Here is a 17,966-nt window from a genome sequence, read left to right as displayed (position 1 = left end):
GCCCCACTGTGAATCTTAGAAGGTTTACTTTTTGCCATTAAAATATCTTAATATTTTCTTTCCTACCGTTATACACCCTTTAGGCATTTTGGAAACAAACAGACAAAAGACAACCTTGAGAGTTAAGAGAACTGAGTTTTATTTTAAGATCTATTTCTTTTCCAAAACCAAATACAGTTTTTCCTCTCCAGCTGTATTATTTCATTTTCTTTCCATGAAAGGCTTAGGGAGAATTGCAAAGATTGCAGGGCAGCTTGCTGAGTCCTTCTTTCTTTCTTTTTTTTTTTCCACCCGTGGCTTTTTATATATGCTGCTCGCCTGAGATTTCTGGATTAGATTGCAAGGAGGTGAAATATTACACCCTTGAGCCTTCGTGCCAGTTTCCCAGGAGGAGTCAAAACCTGCAGCTGCTCCAAGGTGGGAAACTTGCAAGGCTCCGGAGGCCGGCTTGCTGTCCTGTTCATTGGCGGACGGGCTGCTCAGAGCAGGTTGGGAGGAGAAACTCGTTCTATTCCTTGGGTGATTCAGCCAGTCTCAAAATAAATAAGTAGCCAAGTGCAGGGAGAAAGAACTGGAAACTGCTGCAATTTGAGTCTCGAGTGCTGAGCTGTTCTCGGAGCCACTCCGTTGAGATGTAAGAGGAATCCTGAACCCTGGGCAAGGGAGAGGCAGCCGCAGGGAAAGACTGCTGGGAGCCCTAGATCCTGGCCCCGGCTGGTTCTGCAAAGCTCAGCAGCCTCCGTTTCCTCCTCTGCTGAACAAGAGAGAGAGAGGATTTGATGGTTTTAAGATCCTTATCAGCTTCTGAAAGTAAGATTCGATGTCTGTAGGAGTGACTGCATCACCTCCACCACCACCCCACCCCCGCCAAGTGCATCACCCAACCCGGAGAAGGAGAGCCCCGGCTTTGCAGCCAGCCCATCCACCTGGGGAACCAGATCTAGGGCTAAGAAGATGGGCAAGGGCCAGGTGGAGGGAGGGGGGAAGGCACAGTTACTCACACCCCAAACAGGGGGAAGAAATGGATAAAGGTCCACCCAGAGTGACATGCCATAAGGAGAGCTAATTATCCTAACTAGATTTCCCATGACTTTGGCATCATTTGAAAGAAAGAGGGAAGGAAGGGAGGGAGGAAAGGAAGGAAGGAAAGAAGGGAAAGAAAGGACGGGGGGGGAAGTCATCCTTATACCCACAAAGTGCTCAACTGTGCAAGCTGCAGAGCCCCAACCTGGCCAAATTCCGGAAGCTGGCCAGCCGGAGACCTCAGTGCTCATTCCTCAGCCAACTTAAGAAAGATGGGCTGAGTCCTGTTGACCTCATTGCTGGATGTTTCTGAGTGAGGCTGCCTCTCCCCTTTGCCTCCTCGCAGGCTTATGAGCAGTTCTTCACTACCTGCCTCACTTACCTATCTTCACAATCTAGCCGCAAACAGCTTGGGTTGACCACACCACTTCCCTATTGAAAGTTAATACTGTTTGACTCATTCTGTGTTACTAACCTTAAGCCAAAGAAAACAAGCCAGAGAATAACCGGCTTGTACGGAGCTTGGAAAGCTCTCAGAGGCCCTGCTTTCCAAATCCTATACAGTAGCTTTCCTATATCTTTGGGCCGCAGCTGCAAAGAAAATGAAGGAAGCAGAAGTGGTTTAAAAAAAAGAATAAAAGTGGGGGTGGGGTGGGGAAGAGACAGGGAAGGGAGTGGGGGTGGCCCTCGGGCTGGGAAAAGACAAAGCATGACCTGCAGTTTACAAGGGCGCCCTCACCCAGTGGAGGTTATACTTTCACACAGCAGAGTGTTAGTACAGAAGAGGGACTGTTGACGGTGTGAAGAGGAGAGAAAGTTCAAAACACTGGTCCCGTTGCATTCATAGCAGAGCGGGGAGGCTGAGCCTACCGTGCCAGCCTTCCAGAGGCAGAGTCCCAAGGTAAAGACAGAAGGAGGAAGGCCTGTTGCTTTCCAATCTGGAAAGGATTGGGATGGCAGAATGGTGCCAGTGTTTTGGAGGGAAGTTCTGACAGCCTTTTTGTCCTTCACTCCAGACTCAGATGCGCTCATCAGGGTGAATAGGGGGCACTTGTGTCTTGGAATAAATGGAACTTTCCCTCCCAACGTTACGTGGCAAGCGTTGGGACCAACATTTTCATCACCGTGCTGTGACTCTTCGGGAGTCCCAGACAAAGAGCCACCGCCCCTTCAAGTAACTGAGGGGGGAGGACCTCTGCCCCACAAACGCTCCTACTCAGCTGTGGACAGTGGATAAAAGTTAGCCTGAGTGAGGCTATCATCCCTAAAACAATCTGCCCGCTTCTTCTCTGGATGGTGTGAGGTAGGGATAATGGCCTGTTAAAAACAACCACTGGTCACCCTTGGCTTTCTTACTAGCAAGTGCTCAAGAGCTGTGAGTGGCCAGAGGGCCACTGTCCTTTTGTACCAGCCAAAGCCTGCTTCGCCATCTATTAAAGGACTTGGGTTAGGACTTCGGCTGGCCCCTTGGTCTCCTGCTGCGAGGCCAGCCCAGAATTCAGTGGGCATTTGTGACATGAGAGGAGATGGGAATCAGATACTGCTCCCCCAGGGACCAACAGGAGGGCTTTTAGGAATGGGAGGGAACTTTCCTTACCCTTTGTTAAAAACAAAGAGAAATGGACCATCCCGCCCACTGCTAGATGTGCATCCCAGGGTAAGTCTAGCTCAGGAAGGGGGTGTTCATTCACTTACGCATTCATTCATCACTCGTTCATTCACCCAGCATTGATTGGGGCACCACCCAACCTCCAGAGGGCCCTCGGTTTACCGCAGCCCTCTCTGAACAGGCTCGGGGCCCCTGGCTTTTATGCGTGGTGTGTGCGGGTACAGGAGGGGAGTGGAGACCCGCAGGGGTGTCAGAACGCCTGGTGGGGAGACCAGGAACGCCCAGGCAGCCCGGTGCAGCCTGTGGCCTCTTCCCCCAGGCCTTGCCTGTCCTCCCAGAGCTAGCACTGCTGGGGACCTGGACTCCACAACCAGGTCAAAGCCTCAGGGAGTATTTCATCTCAATTTGACCCCTGCCTCACCACCAGAACGTACCCTTCCGAAGTCACCTCCCATTCACAGAGCCTGTCCTTGGGGAGCAGGGACCGTTCGGATAAATGGATCACATGACCAACAGTTACCACTCTGGGGTTACTTTCTGTTACCCTCTACCAGGGTTTTCTTGAGAGAGTCTCTTCACCGAGGACGGGCTGACAGTACTTGGAATCACAAGCTTATAGAGGAGAATGAATCCGGAACTTGTGAGCTGTCTGCACCCTTCCACGGAGATTGCCTCCGCGGCCCCCCAGAGGGCTGCCTCTGGTCAGGAGCAAAAGAAACCAGGAGGGCTCTCTGCTCTAAGCTACCATGACCTCCTTAGTCACCAGACAGAAACAAGAGGTAACCCGTGGTGACCGATGACCACAGATCCTGACTCCTCTGCTTTTAGGGAGGCCCAGGTCTCCAAAAGCTCATGCATATGAGCTCAAAACTCCACTGCCTGTTACTGTGAGCCTGGAACTTCAGGAAATACAGTTTTGTTTCTGTTTTTGTCCCATGAATTTTGAGGGCAAGGTTCAAGGAGGGATGGAGGGGGCCGGCCCTGTGTTGGCCTAAAGTCTGGGTTAGTTGTTGTTCTCGCTCTAGCCCCAGCCCGCTGCTTTGCTCTCCACATTGGTTTTCTACACCTTTCCTTTCGTGCTTTGCTCTAGCAGTTATGTCTTAGCCCGTGTCTAGAGGGACATGGGATGCTACGTGTGTGTGTTGGGGGGGGGGACACTTTCTCCAGAAACACAAGGAAGCTGTAGCAGTGCCTTGCTTATACAGGGGTGCTACACTCAGCTCTGCACGAAAGGCCTTTTATCCATTCTTTTTTTTTTTTTTTTTAAGTTCTTGCTGATACGTTTATTATTATAATCACTACTTTGAATTTTGAAACTCTAAACAGTAAATTAACCCACAAGATCATATGGGTTCTATGAAAAATACATTGCAATTTATTGTAAATATAGCATTACTATAAATACTAACACTATTGTATCCATTCTTTTTTATCTTTTTGTGTAATGAAGGGGAAAAAATAGAGAAGACAAGTTTTATGGACGGTTTAACTTCTCATGAGTCAATTCTCCGTGAAACTCTCTATGTTCAGTTATGATATTTTTCCTCCCCAAGTAGTTTTCCTGAGCCCTCTACAGAGTCATTTCAGCTGAAAACTTTAGTTCACATTTCCTTTGCCCCAAATAAGTTCTACTTTCCTACAATCTAATGGAGGACAATTGGTTGGCACCAGTGTTCAACCAGTCAGTCAGTCATTCAGTGAACATTTAGTGAGCCTATGGTGTGCCGGGTACTCTCCCATACACTGGGGATACAGCTGTGGAGAAAAGAGACAACATCCCACCTTCATGGAGCTTGCAGCCCAGTGGGCCTAGACAGACTGTAAGTAACATTAATAAATGGTATGGAGAAAACCCAAGGTAAAGGGTCAGGGGTTGGCCAGGTTGGAGAGGGTTTGCAACTTAAACTAGGGTGTTCAGGAATTTCTCAGGGAGAAGATGAAATTTAAGCGAAGACTGGAAAAAAATAGGAGCGATCTGGTCCACAGGTATCTGGAGAATAAGTGTTCTGGGCCGAGGAAACAGCAAGTGCAAAGGCCCTGAGGCAGGCATATAGGAGCAGTAGCAAGATGGCCAGTGTGACTGGAGCAAAGTAGGGAATTCAAACGGTCTGCCTTCTAGTCTAGAAAGCACGCTTAGCAAAATGCCAGCCTGACCTCTAAAATGTGTGCTTCATGCCATGTGAGGGGGCAGTGCAGGACCACGGTTTGGGAAGACCCAGGATAGGGAAGCCCCATGCACAGGTAGACTCAGGGGTCACTCACTTACCTGTCGCCACCTGCAAGAGAACCAAAGCTCTTCTCAGCCAAAGGCATCGCCATCCCTGCTGGTGATTCTTCTGGGGTAAAGCATCACGTCTGCAGAATCCCTCAGTCAGTAGAAATGTACGGCCTAGGAAGTGGTGGCATCCTAGTGGATTTTCCCCACAGGCTTGGTGTGGTTTAGAAGGAGCATGAGTGAGGGGGACAGAAGCCCTGCACAGGGCGCATGGGTGAGGGCGGGTGGACAATTGCACAGGTAGGTTGACAAACACTAATCTCAGCCTTACGTTCCTCTGGCCGCTGACGGGAAGGGGTGGGCAGGGAACCAGAGAGTATCATTATTTTCTAACCAATAAGAGATGCAGGAAAATGAGACCCTGGATTAAGATTCAGCAGAGTGGTTTTCTTCCCAGCTGCAGCCCCTGACAACCTGCTAGCAGGTTTGAAGCTGAGTTTAACGGCCCACTCCCTCTGGATGCAGCCTTTGGGCCATTATGGGGAAGGGGCAAAACCAGAATGGGGTGTCTTAGCCAGTGGGTACCAGGAAAGGCTCAGTGGAGGCTTGAGGGGAGAGAGGGAAGGATCTGGGAAAACTGATGTCCAAGGTCATTAGTAACTGTTCAAAGGGCCACGGATGAAAGAGCAGGGGGCAGAGGGAGAGTGAATTCTCAGGATACCTTGTACGAAGCTGCCAGCCACCAGCACACCCAAGGGTCGGGCAGGCCGGGGAGAATCCCGGGTTCAAGACAGAGCTCTGAAGACCAGTCTAATGGCTCCCAAAGGCCAGGTATTTGCCTAAAAAAAAGAAAGAGAACTCTGAAAGTCCTAATGTCACATGAAGTTGTTCAAGAAAGCTCCCGCTTGGAGTCGTCTGACAGGAACCAGTTGAGTAGAATCTCCACAGATGTAATTGACACGAACGCTTTTAGAGGCCCTCACGGTCATCCGTCTTAGTCCTTTAATTCCAGGCTTGCAGATAAGGAGGCTGAAGAGGCTTGCTCTTGTCCGCAGGAAAGTTGGGTGGAAAAGCAGATTTACGATGGAGGGTTATTAACATCCAGACTGGCAGTCCCATTTCCCTGGTGCCATGCTGTATCTCTCAGGGAGAGAAGGATTATAGCATCTGCATTAGCACCCCCATCCTTGCGGGGGCTCAGAGATCTCAGCCACTGCATTTCTGGAATGGACTCATAGCGTCCAAGTAACCCTTTTCTGCTGTTCCCCAAAGTCTTTCCTTAGACGGGAGGGCGGAAGTGGCTTCCTGCCTGAGAATGCTGGGTTCCCCTTGCAGACCCACCTGATTATTGCAACAGCGACTCAGGGAGTCATCTCGGGGATGGTGGGAGAGAGACAGTCACAACCCACCTCTCTGCGGGCAGAGTTTTGGCATTTTCAGCCACTCTGTACAGCACACTGAAGAATTTAAAAACTTTTTTTAAAGGCCACAAAATAGTTATCACCAAAACAAGGCCATCACTCAGCGTCCATGGGCACTTAGTCTAAACACAGTTCTGGTATATTTGGTGTTTTAATTTCCAAGCCCGGCAGATGAGAAGCATGTTGGAAGTATGTGCACCACAGGGACAAATCGCTGGCGCTCACTCCCATGCTCCCAGGGTGGTGTCTGGACCAGCAGCCTCAGCATCACCGGGACCTTATTCTGAACTCACTGGCCCCATCCCAGCCCTGCCAGGACATCTGGGTGATTCGGATGCCCTTGCAGACGTGTGAGACCCAGCTCTCTGCCAGGGGTCACCCCACGACTCTGGCTCTCTTCTGTTCTAAGGACGAGCCGGGAACAGAAGCGGGACTGTAAAGGCAGAGTGTGCAAATCATGCAAGTGCCCGGGTTCCCTGTGATGGACAACCACGGGACATTGTGCGCCTCTCCTCTCTGTTACGTGGGAGTCGTGGAAATGGGTATTTCTAGGTGCACGGAGCATGAGGTGGTGGGGGAAGGTTGAGGGAGTGGGTGTGTTTTCAGACCTGCCCTCTTTCTCTAGTTGGCTGTGTGAGATTGGGAAAATGACATAACTTCTCTGAACTTCACTCCCACGTATGCGTTAAAAAACGAGGCTAGGGCTTCCCTAGTGGCGCAGTGGTTGAGAGTCCGCCTGCCGATGCAGGGGACGCGGGTTCGTGCCCCGGTCCGGGAAGATCCCGCATGCCGCGGAGCGGCTGGGCCCGTGAGCCACGGCCGCTGAGCCTGCGCGTCCGGAGCCTGTGCTCCGCAACGGGAGAGGCCACAACAGTGAGAGGCTCGCGTACCGCAAAAAAAAAAAAAAAAAAGAAAAAAGAAAAAACGAGGCTAATTTCTCCAGCCCTTCTTCAGTTCAGAAGGACTCCAACCTTGTGCTGTTTTCTAAGCTTAACGATACGAGAGGAGATAGAGGGGGGGAAAGTTAGGCTACCTGTGTACATGTAAAGTTGGATGATATAGAAACATGTATTATAATATGTATTCTAATATAGTTACATATATCAGTATATATTTTATATCACATTACATATTGTGTATATAAGGTATATACAATCTATATATAATCTATGTATACAATTATATGTATAAATCTATGTAGATATCATCTATACACAATATATAATATGAGACCGTATTTCCCAACATTTAATTAGCCAGCAGATGGATAGGTTTGCAGTTAGGAAGGTTTTTTTACAAAATAAATTTATTTATTTTAAATTTATTTTTCGATGTGTTGGGTCTTCGTTGCTGCGTGCAGGCTTTCTCTAGTTGCGGCTAGTGGGGGCTACTCTTCATAGCGGTGCGCAGGCTTCTCACTGCGGTGGCTTCTCTTGCTGCGGCACATGGGCTCTAGGCGCATGGGCTTAACTACTTGTGGCACGTGGGCTCAGTAGTTGTGGCTCGCGGGCTGTAGAGCACAGGCTCAGTAGTTGCGTCACACGGGCTTAGTTGCTCCGCAGCATGTGGGATCCTCCCAGACCAGGGCTCGAACCCGTGTCCCCTGCACTGGCAGGCAGATTCTTAACCACTGCGCCACCAGGGAAGTCCTAGTAAGCTTTATTTCACCGCCTGCAAGGTACTTTGAGGAAGGATCACATCCATGTTCAGTACCAGTGCTTTAAAGTCCTAATGACTTTGATGACCCCAGAGCACTCTACCCCTGGGTAGAGTGTTAAACCAGGAAAAGTGAGCTGTTCTCTACACGTGTTGGTTTCTTTTCCCTAGTCATAAAGAATAGCAAGTTAAAGAAGGAAATGTCAATGTTCTTATACCCGGATATATGTCGTTAGAATCAGGTTGATTGGCAAACATCTTTTGAAAAACCTATATCCTTTTGGAAGAATCACAGTGAGATAGATGGATGGAAGGAAGGAGATAGAGATCTATATACACACACATATAGATAGATATCCTTTTGGTCTCATCATTTTGCATCAATTTTTTTCAACTGCTCGTCATGACAATGCTTTGAGTATATGCCTTTTCTAATATTTCTGCGGAGAATCTTTCAAGAAAACTAGTAAACTCATATCAGAAACATGGACAAGCGTTTTGTCAGGAAATGATTCTCTCTACCCAGAACTTGCCAAGAAAAGGTAACAACTTAGCCTCATCTGTTTTCTTTCATAGAAAATCATATACAGATAGTCCCTGACTTAGGATGGTTCTACGTACAATTTTTCGACTTTATGATGGCGTGAAAGCGACACATATTCGGTAGAAACCACATTTCAAATTGTGAACTTTGCTCTTTTCCCGGGCCGTTGATGTGTGGTGTGATGCTTGTGTGATCAGCCATGCCATCTCAAGGATCAACAACTGATACACTTAACCATTCTGTGCTCAGACGACAGTTCTGTCTTTCACTTTCAGTACCGTATTCAATAAATGACTTGAGATGGTCAACACTTGATTACAAAATAGGCTTTGTGTTGGATGATTTTGCCCAACTGTAGGCTAACGTAAGTGTGCTGAGAACGTTTAAGGTAGGCCAGGCTAAGCTAATTTGTTCGGTGGGTTAAGTATTTTAAATGTATTTTCAGCCTATGATATTTTCAATTGAGGACGGATTTATTGGGACATTACCCAATTGTAATTCAAGGATGATCTGTGTTGTATTTCAGTTACTTACAGCCACAGATCAACAATGTTTTTTCGGAAAAGGTACTTCATTTGTCAGTGAAATATGCATACCTACTCAGCCTAGTTTTTATAGCAGAAAACTGAAAGCTGGTCTCATTATCCATCACAAATATCCTAACGTTTAGGGATACCCCTTGGGCACCCATTCCAGAAGACGGCAGGACATATGTCTTTGGAATGAAGACGTAAAATTTAGCAGATGGGATTAGTTTGTTTTTATTCTTTTTTTTGTTCTTTTGGCTTCGTATAGTTTTGCATATATATAAAATTCTAATCAAGTACTTTTTGGAAAATGTGGAAATAGTAATAGAGAAACATAGTTTAGGATCTCTTTCAACTCTGCTAAAGATTCAGTAAGATGTCCCAGTATGAAATCTTGAGGTAGCCACTATTTTCAGGACCACCACGTAGACATACACAGCTGACTTCCAACGTGTTCAAAAAGCCAGGCTGCCAACATGCACGTGTTTGAGGCTTCATTGCGTAATTCTACCACCGGGGTTGAATTCCCTATTGCCCTCTGAGGCCCAGTAGTCGGTAAGGAAGAAGAAAAGTGAATTTGATAGTGGACATTTTCCATACCCCTGTATTTAAAATTCAGGGGGCAAACTGACATTTTAACTGCACACAGATACAGGAAACTGGAGACATAACGCATTCATTTCCCCCAGCTTGAAAGTTTATATCAGAAGCTTCTACGTTTCACGCAAAACATTGCTCTTTGGCACACGAAATCTGATGGTTTCAGAAAAGAGGAATTAGGTCTTCCTTTGATCTAGCTTATAAACACATCAGAACCACACCTTTAATATGATAATGCTTTTGATTTCCCCCGTGCCTTGGTGTTACAGCTCTCTAGCACTAGTAGTGAGGAAGGGGCTCAGGGTTCCTTGGGAGGGCAGTAACGCTCTTACTTACTCTGTGGATCACAGCATGGGGAGGGTGTGAGATGAACTCTCATCCCCTCCTCCAGCATTAAACTCAGCCCTGCAACTCTCAGGGCTTAAGAAATAGCTTAGAGTGAAGAATTGTTTTCTCTGAGAGCTATGCCCGAACATTCCTAGTAAAGCAGACAGTCATCAGTTAATCTCTGTAAATGACTACGGTTTTGGCAGGTGTCAGCTGGTGCAGAAGTTGCTCACGTGTTGAGAACTTTCTTTTATTTTTATTTTTTTTTTAAGCATAGGGCAGTGAGAGGGGTCTCATTAAAAAAAAGGTAATCTCACGTTGTTCCTGGCCGCAGTAGTGGCTTACCTGAAATGACTTATTCCCGTTTGGTTTCTTGGTGGCACGTGATGGCACCCAAGATTGGTGACTGAGGCAGACACAATTGAAGGCCTCTCTTCAAATGCTGGCTGGAGACTCCAAAACTTTGCCAACCGGCATTCTTTCTGAGGAGGTAGAACTTTCCAGAATCATTTGTCCTGCCTTCTTCCCTGCTTGACCCCTAACACCAGGTCATGGTAGGCATTTAAAGGGCTGAATTATTATGCCTGGGATGGCTTTTGAGTTGGCATTGTTTGCTCTTCTACAGGAAAACTTCAGATTTTTTCAGTCTGACCATCAGGAAGCCGAGAATGTATCACAGAGATGAGAGGAAGGAGGAGTCAAGGGAAGCTCCATCCAGGGACCACAGATGAGTCCATGGTGGACTGAGATAGAATGTTCTAGAAAAAGATGTTTTCGTACTTCTGAGGGAAAGGGACGACAGGGGTTGTTCCGGGACCTGGCCCCATGGCCTTTCGCCCACAAGGCCGGTGCTTAAAATACTCAGCGGGTGAGAGGCCTCTCGCATGTGTGCTGGACCTGCGTGACTCAGGCTGCCTTGTGTTCAGACTGAGTACTGTGGGCTGTGGGGCTGAATCAGAGTCCAGATTTGCCTTGGTGACACATGAAAAGAGGGAGCGTTGCATTTGAACTGCACAAATATTATGCTTAAGTATTTTTCCTCATCTCGGAGCCAAAACAGGTCTTGTTCATGATAAAATCACTGCAATATAGTGCGTCCTTTTTCTGGTCTGGAATTTGAGACAGTGTCAACTGTGCCATGGGGCCTGGCAGCAGGAAGAAACGGCAAACCACAGAGATTTGGAACCATAATACAAGTTATAAATTTTAATTTTATAATCGTAGCAGCGGGAGCTGGGCTAAAATATACGTCTCCCACCCCGACCCCCACGCCGGGCTGGGGGGCGTGGAATTAAGGGATCTTCTTCCTCACTGAGGACTGGGTCGGGTGTGCGAAAGGGCACTCGAGCGTGGCAGCAAGGAGACTGCTTCTCCAATCTTGGTTTCAGGGCACTTGACAATCCGGCGAGGGTTTTGTGAAATTGATCAGTGACTCTTCGAACCATCCTGGTTCAAAGTAAGGAGGAGGAGGGCAGCCTCTCTGAAAGAGGAATGAATCCACCGCCCCCCGCCCCCCCCCCCACCCCCAACCCGTGGCTACATCAGTACCTGGGAGCCTCAGCTCTGCTTGACAAGCCTGAGTCTCTGGTGTAAAGACATTTTGATAAAGGATTAAGGCCCAACCCCCCTGGCCCTTCTTGAGTGAATGGCCTCTGCCCGCTGCAGCCTGGTGACAGCAGTTTAGACCAGGAGCGAGGCGAGGACACTTGCTGTGTCTACAGATGCTGAGGGGCCCGACTCTCCACCCCGGATCCCTGAGCCCCCTGGGGAAGCTCGGCCAACCTGCTGGCGGCTCCCTTTGGGCTCCAGTGGGCCCGGCCTGCTGGGAGTCTTGGACTGGACAAGGCCGAAGCTGGGGAAGTCGGCTTCAGGGAAGAAAGGATGCTCATGCAAAGCTTGCTAGCGAGGAGAGGGGCCACCCATGCCCTGCACTTAACAGGAAATCTGACCTCCCAGGGCTGTGGGCTTGCAGCCACACCTCGCTTCCTGTTAGAAGGGGCGCGCCTCTAAGCTCCAGGGCCCACATTGCTGCCTCTGAAACCTGCCCGGGGTTGGGTGTGCAGCTGGGGCAGCTGTTCCGATGCCACTGGCAGGGCTCCTTTCCTGGCCAAGTGCCAACAGCGAATGCCCCTTCTCTCCTTGCCGCCATCACCACCGCCACCAAGCCCCGCGTGCCCACCGCATCCCGCCCGGTGGAGATGGGCACAGAGGGTTGGGGTGGGTGCCGGGGCCCAGTCCGGGCGGAGCGCCCAGCAGCCAGTGTGACAGAAGGGGCCCCGGTCTGCCGTGGGGACAGCGGCCCCGAATCCCACCCCCCCCACCCTGACCCCGGGAGCAGCTAAATCTGCAGATCTCCAGCAGATCCACGCCAGGGGTGAGGGGAGAGGGAGGGGAAAGACGAGAAAAGCCCGAGTTTTAGCAAATCCACGGTACCTTTTCTGATCTCTTGCCTCCCTCTCCCCTCCCCACCCCCTCCCCGCAATAGGACATCGTCAGAAACTAGATGATCAGACCAAGCCCGGGAGCTTGTCCTTTTCCGAGCGGCTCAGTGAACTGGAGCAGCTGCGGCGCACGGCCATGAGGGTCAGCCCACACCATCCGGCCCCTACACCCAACCCTCGGGCCTCCTTGAACCACTCCACTGCCTTTAACCCTCAGCCTCAGAGTCAGATGCAGGGTAAGTACCCGGACGGACAGAGCCTGCTTCCCGCCTCACCCTTGGGCGGAACCCACCCAGGCCAGTTGTGGCTCCTCGTCCACACTCAGAAACGGCTGGTCCCCGGACCAGCAGCCTGGCAGCTTGTTAACGGCAGAGTCTTCGGCCCGCCCCAGACCCACTGAGTCTGATCTGCGTGGTAACAAGATCCCCAGATTGAAAGGCACTGCTAGGGAGGGTATAGAGAGGATATGGACAGATATGTATCACTGTGTAGATCACATCTCGAATTTTTTAAGCGTTAGCTTTGGCTAGGTTATTTTCTTCTTGGCTTGAAGACACACACACACACACACACACACACACACACACACACACACATACACATACATCAGGCCAGGTGAAGGTCAGGATGTTTCAAGTTCTTACTGATTACTTGAGGGGTTTGTATTTAATATACGTTCTTTGGCAAATGTAAAGAAATAGGAGGAGTGTCTGGACGCCACCCCATCAAGGGTATTCACTGCAATTCATAAACCTGCAATCAATAAAGAAGGCGGGTTATCCCCCCTCCCACCGTGGGGTTAGCCGGCAATTGCAAAAACACTGTAAAATACAAGAATTGCATAAAACCCACTGTGCCAAATTAGATAATACACAGAGTTCATTTACACTGTAGAAAGCACTGACGTCAATGATTATTTGCTCTGTGATACCATGTCAAATTTCCGAAAGGCAGTCGTTTTCTCGGTGCTGTGCAGGACACAGCTGTGTATGGTAGGGTCACAGTAAGATTCCTTTCTCAAAGGGTCAGGCTTGTTTAACTCAAAGGAAGAGATAAGCAACACATCTGGGGGAAAGGGCAGGTGGCCAGCAAGGGGAATGCTCCTTGCCCTTCTGGGACAGCAGAAATTAGCTTTCCCGGGTGTTTTCTCTGTTTGAGTTGTATTGTGAGATGTGCAAGCATCCTAAGTCCTTTAGGGTTTCCAGCCCGTAGGTTTCTTTTGGGATTAGCACACGTGGGGCTCTTAAAGGCACGCCCACCCTCTTTCTCAGAGCCCGATGGCCCATGCCATTCACTCTCACAGTCATGATTCTGGGGGAAGTTATTTTTATTTGCGGGGGAAATTCCCAGAGAACTCCTCCCATAAGATACTATGCAGACAGCTGTTAAGTGGCCTCTCTGTAGAGTAGCCCTTTTGTGGACCACAGAAACCTCAGCTTGATTTGGGGGGGCTGCCTCTCATCTACAGTTTCATCTTAGGTGTATTTAAAAAGAGGTCCCATGAAACCATCGGTGTCCTGGTGCTTAATCATTGCATACTATTCAAAATATGCATATAGATGTTTTTTTTAATTCCAAAATGCAAGTGTGTATGAGAAATTAGATGAAATGGCGCATTAAGTGAGAGAGATGGGCTTGAGGGGAAAATGCCACTTTTCTTCTAAATAGAATAAAATTCTCCAGGGGATGGCTGGATCTTGTGTTTAGGGCCATTTACATTCATTTGTGTCATCTTCAGGATTCCATTTGTAACATCTAAGAGGAGACTTCTGTTCTCTTATTCTCTCATGACATACCTGACCATTTCTACTACTAGGTTGATAAAGGGATTTGCCTTTTTCTACTGCTATTGGAACTAAAAATAGTAAGCATTTTGAAAGGCAATGGAAAATGTAACCACATGGGGGCAAGTGGAAATCGTCACCATGAATTCGGCTTGGTTTCAGTTTTGGTGAAGAGTGAATCAGATCTGATTTCCCTCCTGGTCAGATACACTCTCTTTACCAAAAAGAAAACGGCAGGGTGGGGTGCTGAATTCTTGTCCTCAGCAGCCAGCATCTCTCAGGCGGAGGCATTGCCATGGACGGGCATTCCTCAGCTCTTTGGAATACTGTACGCTTAGCAGAGTATCAGGTTTAACCCCGTTTCTTGTTCCTGTTAAAAACTTTTTACTTCTGCAACATCTAAGTAATAATAACTTGCTTTTAGAGTGCCTTGGAGGCTTAGTTGCTACTCGAGAGAATGTGTTAACTACATCGCTGACGTTCTTTCCTTCTAAAACATGATTTGCCGTTCAGGGTGTCACTTGTAAAATTGTAGGAACAACTTTTAAAAAATAAGTATCTGGGAGATATTCATGTAAATCTACTTTTCCTTATTCTTTCTTTCTTTCTTCCATAAGAAAATGCTTTTTTACCTTCGTCCTGTTTTGAGTAGACCCTTGGGAGTTTTTTCTCCCTGAAGTTAGAAAGTTAACAAGGGTAACAGTAAAGTCTCTTTCAGCCAGAACCTTCATTTTGTTCTTGATGGACAGGAAAATGGTTATTTCCCCAGCTTAGCGCTAGAGCTTCTGTATTATATTTAAGAAGATGCTTTATATAAAAATTCAGCATGTGTTTATGGCTCGCTTTGAAATGGCAGCAGTAGTTGGAAGAAAAACCTCCCCAAAGTAGTCAGAGCAGTTTTACAGCAGTGCCGTACCAATGTGTGGATGTATTCAGCCCGGCGGAGTTGTCGACAGTTACGGTCTCGGAGAGATCATGAGTTGATAGGCTGATACACCCTGTCTTGCTAGGATTTCATCAGAGGGTCATGCCTGGCCCTTTAACTCCTTCAGTACGAAATCACAGATATAGAATAATGCCTCTATGTATCTAGAATGAGATGTGCTTGAGAATCACTCAAAATAGACATCTCAAATGATCTGAAGCAGGGTGCAGATGGGAAAGGGGGCCAGGTTGCCATGCCACCAAACCACTGTTTATTTGTTGAGGTTTCAGCTATAAGAGGGCTGAGGTTAATTTCAACTTCCTACTTTACCAGGTCTTTAAAACTGAACAGAAAGCCATTTTGTCGTGGCTACGCGTTTAAGTAAGTCAGGACATCATCATGAACTTCTACAGCCGAGTTTTAGAATTCTTTTACAGTCACGGGAAAGAAAACTGACACATGTCCTTTTCAAAGATGGACCAGGGCAGGATCTAGACCAACAGGGCACTGCTGCCGATGCAGCCATACCTACCCCTTAGAGATGGCTTCAGGCAACCCGAGCAAGTCATTTTAAGCATCTGACTCCTGATTTACCAAAAATGATGAATCACATTTAAGCTACATAAGTCCCTCCATTCTGGGAAAATGGAGACGGGGTGAAATCTACTGGTGCAGAAAACTGTCAAATCCAGAGAAACTAAGAGGCCGAGTTTTGTTCTTGTGTGTTTTGCCATCAACATCGAGACACGAGGTTTAACTCTTTAACTGGAACAGTTATGACATATTTTGAAACAAGTCAGACCTTTTGTGTACATTGTGTTATACGTACAATCCTGTGGTGTGGTTCATAGACAGAGAAACTGAACCTCAGAGGTTAACAGCTGCCCAGATCTCCAAGGTTGGAAGTGAAGGACTTGGACTCAGACGCAGACCTTTCTGGCTCCAAAGCCAGTCCTGGTGGGTGGCAGTTTCTCCCCGGCTCTCACTCTTGGATCAAGGATCAATTAGACACAGGGCTGACCAGTGTCACGTAAAATCCCAATCACCAAAGGGGAGACAGGAGCAGTGCTGGGCTGGTCACTCACCCGGCAGGCCTGTAAAGACTGTGTTCTATTATCATTAGGTGTTGATAATAATAACTTTAGGGCTGGACTCTGTGGTGGGCATCTGAATAAATTCCCTCCTTTGGAGATGTGTACATTTGTTTTTAAAGATGGGGAGAAAAGAAAACTGAGCTCAGAATAATGACTCTCTAAGCACGAGTGAAGGAAGGATGCGGGGGCAGCGAGAGAGCTTCCCAGCCACTCTGTTTACTTTATTGGGGTGACTGCCTGGCCTTCTTGTGTGAAAGAGTCTCGCTTGTGGGGTCCACTGGGACCGAGGCCTTCTTACCCTCCAAACTCCGGCAACATCTGATCAGCCTGCAGGAGTGTGGGTGCCTTGATCTAAGACTTCTGTATGTCCGGAGGGGCCTTGAGCTCTTAAATCGCCTCCTGAATTTTAGTATTCCAAATGATTTTGTTTTGCTAGTGAGTTACCCTACAAGTTAAAGTTACTTCGGATACACCATTTTCTGGTGCCTGTTGTCTGTGTAGCTTTTTGAGATACTGAATCTCAGCTGTACCAGGTTACTTATGTCAATCTTTATCAGCTGGATTGACGAAAGAAAACAAAAAACAAAAAAAAGAACCTTTTCACTTTTCTGCAGGAGGAGAGATAAATGCCCTTTCCAGCCTCAGGTGTAAAATATCAAAATGCACAACGTCTCTTCCCTCCCCTTTCCTCTTTCTCTGTCTCTCTCTCTCCTTCCTCTCTCTTCTAGCAATTCTGGAAGCTCAAAAACAAAGTGGGTGGGAGGGCAGGGGCGGGAGCTGTTGGAATACCTTGGAGGTAGAGGCTACCCTCAGTCAAACACCGGACGTTCTTCTGCCTAAAATCTACAAATGGTCATGGTTACACAAAGCAAAATATTCAGGGTGCTAGAAATCAGCTTACAAGACATGCTGTGAACATGACAAGGGAGTGATCTAAAAATAACTCTTATCTAGGTATAGTAGAGTTTGAGAGCCTTTCAAGGTCTACGACACCAGAATCTTACACGGAAAACAAGCCTGAATCGGGTGTTCCCATGAATAAATAAAAATAAATAAATGTAAGAAGGAAGGGGGGCAGGGAAGAGAGGAAAAACAGTGGAATGAACTCAAAATGAAGAGCTTTCGCGTGGGGTGTAAGCGGGTTGGTGGGCGCTGCAGCCGCATCCCCCTTCTTCCTCACCAGCAGGCAGAAAGGTTACAGTTATTAGAACTAGAGGAACTGAGAACTCAGTGACTGTTTTCCATCTTCTGGGCTGATGCCACGTAAACAAAGTTTAAGGAAAGCTTGAAAAGCCCCTGCTAATCAATTGCATCGTGGACATTTAAAAAATGGGGATGAAGGATGGGGAGAAAGCTAAGTCTTCATTTTTTTCCTTTAAAAAAGGCCCTCGGGCCTGGGCCTTGGCTTCCTAATCCGCCTGTGGCCTTTGTTGAGTCTGATGTGGCTGCAGCCTGTCAGCTGCCCTTGCTTCCCATCCGCTGCCTGGAGTGACTTACGGAGCGGTGCTCAGAGTGGCGACCAGCCTTACGTTTCCTCCGTGCTCTATTTATGGACGGCACGGTCACCAGCACAGAACTCCCTTGAACGGCGCTGCTCTGATGCCTGTGATGTATTTACAAGCACCTCTCGGCTAAGTACTTAATAAACCAGCCCTTCAAAGGAGCCGCCAACCTCTTGAGCTGTCAGCGCCCTAGTAATCATAAACCACATTTTAGTGGGACCGCATTTTCAGACCAAGTGTTTTCATGGATGTCGTTCAAGGTGATCAGACCATGCTTTCCGGAGCATGTTGTTAATGC

The 17,966-nt window shown here is 47.9% G+C and overlaps 1 protein-coding gene across 4 annotated transcripts in view; it reads left to right on the top strand.

Moving 5' to 3' along the window:
- RUNX1 (RUNX family transcription factor 1) overlaps positions 1-17,966 on the top strand; it is a 249,573-nt gene that overhangs the window by 194,285 nt on the left and 37,322 nt on the right. For 3 of the 4 annotated variants that reach the window (XM_032630113.1, XM_032630114.1, XM_032630116.1), the window contains one exon: positions 12,408-12,599. The exons of the other annotated variant lie outside the window; for it this stretch is intronic. In XM_032630113.1, coding sequence (XP_032486004.1) covers positions 12,408-12,599 — 192 coding nt within the window. The remainder of the gene's footprint in view (positions 1-12,407; positions 12,600-17,966) is intronic. 4 annotated transcript variants of the gene reach the window in all.

This window comes from Phocoena sinus, chromosome 4 (assembly GCF_008692025.1).
Source record: "Phocoena sinus isolate mPhoSin1 chromosome 4, mPhoSin1.pri, whole genome shotgun sequence".
In the NCBI taxonomy this organism is placed as follows: domain Eukaryota; kingdom Metazoa; phylum Chordata; class Mammalia; order Artiodactyla; family Phocoenidae; genus Phocoena; species Phocoena sinus.
This window is presented reverse-complemented; position numbering and strand designations above follow the sequence as displayed.